The 7,138-nt window shown below is 43.3% G+C and overlaps 1 protein-coding gene across 4 annotated transcripts in view; it reads left to right on the top strand.

Annotated features, from left to right (window-relative positions):
* Positions 1–2,989: 2,989 nt before the first annotated feature.
* Positions 2,990–7,138, top strand: part of TRAPPC8 (trafficking protein particle complex subunit 8) — a 52,374-nt gene continuing 48,225 nt past the window's right edge. For all 4 annotated transcript variants that reach the window (XM_058816548.1, XM_058816463.1, XM_058816384.1 and 1 more), the window contains exon 1: positions 2,990–3,264. In XM_058816548.1, coding sequence (XP_058672531.1) covers positions 3,108–3,264 — 157 coding nt within the window. In that variant the 5' untranslated portion in view covers positions 2,990–3,107. The remainder of the gene's footprint in view (positions 3,265–7,138) is intronic.

Genomic DNA, 7,138 nt, shown 5'->3' with positions numbered 1-7,138 from the left:
GGAGTTGTTCATCCCTCTGCAGTACTCCAGGCAAGTCCCAGGCTGCATCAAAATGTTCTCAGTCACCACCCCTGGAGGTGTTCAAGAAATGGCTGGCCATGGCTCTTGGTGCTGTGCTTTAATTGACAAGGTGTTGTTCTGTCAAAGACTGATGATCTCAGGGGTCTTTTCCAACCTAATTGATTCTGTGATTCTGTTACCTTGTCTTAGGAGAGCAGTCCATGAGATGTAGAGCAGCATCAAACTAGCATGACAAAACTGGTCCTGTAGACAGTGTCCTACTGGGAGAGATCATCCAAAGACAGAGACATTCTGAGCACCACATTTTTAATACTGGGTAAAAAGAAAATGTGTACAACATGTCTGCATTCACAGAGAATAAATTTTGAGCACAAAAATATAAGTTTAGAGCTGCCATAATAAAAAAAATCCTCCAACACAATTACAATTAAATGAATGATTTGTCGTTCTGTAGTGGCTACTGAAGATTGGTAATAGCCACATGAAATCTGAATCTCTGCCAGAAATTTAAATAAAAATTTGAATCTTTGACAGAGGGATGTGATGATGGTCAGAATTTTAAAATAATTTTTAACCTCAAGTCATGTGTGCATAAGATCAGAACTTCTGACCCACTTCACTCTACTGGATATAACTCTAGTGTTCAGAAGTAATAAATCAAGAGGAATGGGAGACAAGCACCATTTTCCCAAATTGTCTGGGTGGAGGTCCTAGTTTTAAGTATCTGTGAAAATATGATTTTTGAATAGCTCTGGGGAATTTCCAAATGTGGATAAGCCATAAATATTGTGGAAGTCTGCTTTCCTCTTGTTCTAATAACCTATGAAAGCAAAAAAACCCCTTTTTTCCTGCAATATTTAGTAGCTTTTAGATAACATTCCCAGGACCCAATCGTGAACAACAGCAACTTGTATGGACTATAAGATTTTTTTTCCTTACTGTCTACATGAAAAACTACTTTTTCATTCACAGAGGATGGGTTATGGGTTTTTTTGTGATGTTTACAAGCCCTGTCCCTGGCAGGGTGTTAAAAATCAGCCCTACTACAATACTACTTGTTTGTAAATAACATGTTCAAAATCAATTATGTCACCATGGATTATCACTGTTGTCTTCCAAACGACTTCCTTCCTCAGGTGACAAATGCAAAAGGACTTTGGGTGATAATCCTGCTTTAACATGGGAATCTCAAAAAAAAAGGAAAAGGAGCTATTTCATCCCATTTGAATTTCATGCAAACAACTGAGCAGTGACAGGTCTGCCAGAGAACACCCCAAAACTCCTGAATTTTTAGCAGAGTCACCGAGTGGCTCAGGTTGGAAGGGACCACAGTGACCATCTGGTCCAACATCCTGGCTCAAGCAGGGCCAGCCTGGAGCACATGGCACAGGATTGCATCCACACAGTTCTTGAGTATCTCCAGTGAAGGAGACTGCAAACCTCTCTAGAAAATCACGGCAGATTCACCCACACAGTAAAGAAGCTCTTCCTCATGTTCTAGTGGAGCCTCCTGTGCATAAGTTAAGTATTCTGGGGGGTTTTGTGTGGTTTTTTGGTCGTTTTATTTGGGATATTTTTTCTGTTTTTATTATTGTTGCTTTTTTGGGGTGGTTGCTGTTGTGGGGGTTTTGTTTCTTTCCTTTTTTTTTTTTTTAATAAAACTGACAGAACTGCTTTCCTTTGGAGGAGATTTTTGGGGCCAAATCCCAGCTCTTGTCCCACCACAAACCAGCGTTCTGGTGCCAGGAAATCCCCCAGGACAGCTGCCCACCACTCTGTGCACAAGGATTTTGTTTAATATCATGCTTTAATGGGCAAAGCTTTAAAAATGAAGCTATTTTGCCCAGTTTGAATGTCTTGCATACACTGACAGATCTGCCAGAGAACACCCCAGCAACTCTTTGCTTTTCAACAGAGCCTCAGAATTGTTAGGGTTGGAAGGGACCTCTGGAGATCATGTAATCCATCCCCCCTGCCAGTGCCGGGTTACCTGGAGCAGGTGACACTGGAATGTGTCCAGGTGGGTTTTCAATGTCCCCAGAAAGGGAAACTCCATGTCCTGCCTGGGCACCTGTTCCAGTGCTCTGCCACCCTCAATGGAAAGCACTTCTTCATGTTGAAGCAGAACTTGTGTTTTAGTTTATGGCTAACCATTCATGGGTTGGATGTGTGTAGTTTTATTCATGTGTGGGGTTTTTGTTTTGGGGTTATTTTGGTGGGCTTCTTTCCCCTTTTTGGTGGTTGTTTTTTATTTCTGTCCCTCGCCCCCCCCCCCCCCCATTTTTTCTGGGGGGGAGGGTATAATTGTTTTGCTTTTTTGTTGCTATTTTGGATATTTTTCTTGTTTTGATTTGGGGTTATTTTGGTGGGTTTATGGTTGTTGCTTTGGGGTTTTCTTTGTTGTTTTGGTTTGGATTTTTGTTCTTGATTTTCTTTTTAATTCCCCCCCTTTATTTTTTGTTTTGGAGTCATTTTGGCTTTTTTTTTTTTTTTTTTTTGTTTTGGTCTTTTTTTGTTTTATTTTTTTTGAGTTTTTTTGATTTTTTTTTTTTTTTTTTTCCCAATTTCATTGTTTTGATTTGTTCCGTCGTTATTTTGGCGTTTTTTTGTTGTTGCTTCGGGGCGCTTTTTCCCCTCTATTTTGGGCTTTTTTTTTTTTTTTTTTTTTTTTTTTTTTTAGTAAATCCTTCAGCGCTGTTTTTCCCGCCCCTTGGCCAAAGCCCCCGGGAGCATCCCACAGCCCCGCGCCGCCCGGACCGCACCAACTGCCCGCTCCGAGGGGGGGAGGATTTTGTTGTGCGCTCCCTGTGCCCCCCCTCCGGCCGGCCACCGTCGCCTCCCCCTCCCGGCCCGGCGCCGCCCCTTTGGCCAATCACATGAGCGGGCGCGGGGGCCGCCGGGAGCGGGCGCTCCCCGAGGGGCTCGGCTGAGGCGCAACATGGCGGCGCTCGGCGGCCGCTGAGCGGGGCCCGGGCGGGAGCCGTGCACAGGCAGCGGCCAGGGAAGGAAGGAGGGAGAGAAAGAATTATCCGGAGAATTGCGGAGAAAGGTGGCGGGGCCGTCTCGGGCGGCCCCGAGCGGCGGCCATGGCCCAGTGCGTGCAGTCGGTGCAGGAGTTCATCCAGGACTCGTTCGTGCCCTTGGTGGCCGCGCTGTGCAGCGAGGAGGCGGAGCGGCTCACCCGCAGGAACAACCTCAGCTTCGCCGAGCTCGTCAGGCCCTTCTGCCGCCTCACCTCGGAAGGTCGGTGCCGGCAGCGGAGCGCGTTGTTTACACGGGGCGGGGGAGGCGGCGCCGCCGCTCCCTTCCGCCGCGGCCTCCGGGGGTCCCGCACGGCTGCGCCCGCCGGGGCTGTGCCCGACGCCCCTTCCCCTTCCCGGCCGCCCGGGCGGGTGTCACCGGGAGGGAGCCCTGACGGGCTTTGAGGAGACTCGCGTTTGCCGGGGCTGGCGCAGGTGACAGCTGTTTAGTCAGCTTAGTTTGATTCGGTCTGCGGAACCGGGGAAGTTTGGCTTCTCCTGGAGACATCCCACGGCTGAAGAGGAAAGTATCTGTAAATTCAGCTCTTCCAGACGGATTTTTGCGTTCCATTAAAAGCATTTTGCTATTACCTCCCTAGTGCTCGTACCTGACTCTTGCTGTAGACTCTGCTGGGTTTCACACTGGCCGTAGCCAGGCGTTGAAAGTACGGCCAGTCTTTCAGAAACATTAATCGTGATTTTAGTTGCCGGGCTTTCCTTTCTCTTGCCTGTAGCTTTATCCTTTATGCTTATTTTTTTCTTTTTTTTTGTTGACGTTTCTGTAAGACCTGTGCAGAGAAGGAGTGGGAATCGAGCTGCTTATGTGGCAAAATGACCACGTGAAGCAGCAGGAAAACTGGAGCTTGACCACTTAAGAGAAACAACAGGTTTTTTTAGCTGTGATGCTTTAACTTACTATCCGGAATTTGTTTGTTTTTAATTTAGATAAGCTATGCATTTCAAGCTGCTGCTCATAACAGTAGTTTGGTGAGAACTGCTTGTCAGAATAGTTGCTGCAATGACATTTGTCAGATTTGGTTTCTGACAGACATGTAGCTCAGACTGCAGCCTCTATATGTCATGTGTTGAGGAAAGAGTGCAAGAAAATGAAGCTTGTACTGTAATTCTTGTTGTATTTTTGCATTTCTCTCTTAAAAATGGCAGCAGCTTAAAAGCTACTTTGTGTTAAAAATCTGGCTTAGTTTTCAGGTGAGTCTTAGTAACTTATCAAGTGTAACTTGTTCATAAATGTTTTCATTTTGTTTAACAGTGCTTATGAACTATGTGAGAATGCAGCAGAGATAAAAATAATAAATTCAGATGCTCGCATCTTTAGAGTTCTGAAGTTAATTGGCCTTTTAGTGAAAGGCTCTCAAAATGCATCTAGCAAGCAAAACCAGGCAGAGTATTCTAAATGAAGCATTCACTTGGAAGGTTAATTAATTCACTTAGTTGCAACTATTTTGGTCCAATTATTGTGACAGTTAAGGAACTTGCAAACCTGAATTATCCTCAGTGTTCCCTGAGTGAAAGTTGGCACAGTGGGTTTTGTTGCACACTACTTTGTGTGTATTCTGATCCAGCAGGCCACAAGCCTGACTCCAGTTCCTCACTCCAGGAGTGACTTCCTCTTCCTTCTGCCTGGAAAAAATGTTAGTGTGTGCTGACTGTCAGTTCTTGTGTTAGAAGCAGCACGTGTGAGGGTAAGGGCAGAGAGGAAGAAAGGCATGGGTAAATGTTCTGATTGTGGTACAGCAGAATGTGTGTACATGACATGCTCTGTGTTTTACTGCTTCTTATAATGTTATTATTATTATTCTCATGTTATGTATGGTTATGACATTGTGGTGATAACTATTCTGGGATTCTGTGAGGAGCAGTGGCCATAAGCTAAAATACAAGAAATTCTGCTTCAACATGAGGCAAAACTTCTTTCCACTGTGGGTGGCAGAGCACTGGAACAGGCTGCCTAGGGAGGCTGTGGAGTTTCCCTCTCTGGAGACATTCCAAACACACCCAGGCAGTTCCTGTTACCTGCTCCAGGTGATCCTGGCTTGCCAGGGAGGTTGGGTTAGATGATCTCCGGTGATCCCTTCCAACTCTAACACTTCTGTGATTCTTTAATTCTGTTTTGATGCCTTCATTTCTAAGTACAACGTTTCTTAAGGGGGTGTGAAATGCTGTCGATTTTAAACTAATTGGTCTCTCTTTACTTCATTGAATTTGTAACAGAAGGTTGGATTGATTAGTATTTCATCCCTTCAGAAATAAGCTGTCCCTTGCTTATGCAGAAGTTTAAAGTACATTAATAGCTTCTTGAGTTATTCTATAATTTGAAAAGCTCAGTCATGGATTTGCTACTGCATTTTTAGAGTCCTGTTACAATACATGTTTTTGTCTGAAATTAGGCATTATGTAGCTTATGAACCAGCTGAAGGCTGTGTGTTTGTCAGCCTTCTTGCTTAAGAAGCAGTGCAGGTAGGAAATTAATCTACTGATGTATGTGCAAAGCAGTTCTGATAAACAGGAGCTGAGCTGAGCTCTCTGCTGTGCATGTGTCAGTCATCCTTCACGTGCTAACAGAGATGTGAAGGGCCAGAACACAGTGTAATCCTTCAGGCAGAGCGAAACCACACACTGTTGAGGTTGCTCAATTTAAGGAGGCCAGATTCTATCTAATTCCAAGTAGAACCCCACAAAGATATGTAATGTAGACACAACGGGAGCACCCTTTGCACAAGTCAGTATTTAATCTACTCATCAACTTTGGCCTATCAGTGACTTGCTAATATTGGTGTAGCCAAAAATACCCTTGCAATACTCAGCAAACTGTGATGGTAGAGTGTCCCAAGCACAGATTCAGGGTGCTCTGTCCTGTAAATTTCAGTCTCTTGACTTCTGTAAGAAAGTTGCCTCCTGTTAGTGAAGGAGAAATGTTTAAAAAAGTAAAAGGACAGCTTCCCCAAATTTTCAAGTTCTTTTAGTAAGGAAACCAAAAGTATACTGAGGATTTTATACCTTCATATTTATTCTCTAAGTGGCTGTCTTTCTTAACTGTTTTGTTTGTTAGTAACAACTGATGCCTGATTTAACAAGTGTTTGCACTGTATAGATTGTGTATATAGGAAGGTTTTCTTTAAAATAGGATCCTGTTTTTAAGACTCTAAAAATGCTTATGAACTAATACTGTCTTTGTGGGAGGGAGGATTACAGTACACATGTCAATTAGCAAGTATCACTTTAAGATAGCATTGGTTACTCTTAAATCAAAGTGTTTGACCTTAACACAGAAAAAGAGAGCTTCTGATAACTTTATCTGATTCTAAACCTTAAATATGTGCAAGATGTAAGGAGGTATAATGGGAACACTGTGCTTATTCAAGCTTAGTGTGGTGTTAGGAGTTCCTTGTCATGTCTATCTGAGCATCTTCAGCTTTTGATGAGAAAGATACTGTTCTAATACATGATACTGCTACCAGTTTGGGCAAAGTTCCTTTTGAAATTATCTTATAAACATTTGAAGAAAATGTATAACACAAGACATGTCTTTTTTTTTCTTTTGTATTAAAACTTTTTGGGGTTGTAAGTATGTCTGTTATTTCAGTCCTTGTCATTAAACATATGCCAGAGATGTCATGGAAGTGTGCTTGCTCTTCATTATTATGGCTGTTATGTTTAGGGCAGACAGCAAGGATGAGTTGTAGTGTTGCAGCTGTGCTGGTGAAGGCAAACTAGTTTCCTTGTTGTTTGTTCCTGCCACTTCCTTTACATCTGATAATTTCAAAATAGGGTTGGTAATTTACCCATGTGATAAGATGAAAGAAGCCCCATCCAAAACAACTGCTTCAGCTTTCTGATAGAAATGCTGAACTAAGTAAAGTTTAGCCAGCACAACTGCCTTTTCTGGTGTTGGTAAAGCCTTATGATATGTGAGTTCAATCTGAAACTTATAGCTGAAAAAACCCACACAATTTTAGGTTGTTTTTGGCAGGATGAGTTTTCTAACCTGCTTTACTATGTTTTCCCATGAGCTTGAGTGCTGGTAAAGCTTGGGAGTGAATATGTGCTTGAGGAAGGTAGAACTATGTGAGTCAAGA

This window comes from Ammospiza caudacuta, chromosome 1, assembly GCF_027887145.1.
Source record: "Ammospiza caudacuta isolate bAmmCau1 chromosome 1, bAmmCau1.pri, whole genome shotgun sequence".
In the NCBI taxonomy this organism is placed as follows: domain Eukaryota; kingdom Metazoa; phylum Chordata; class Aves; order Passeriformes; family Passerellidae; genus Ammospiza; species Ammospiza caudacuta.
The sequence above is the reverse complement of the archived record's forward strand: the minus strand, read 5'-3'. Positions and strand labels throughout refer to the sequence as shown.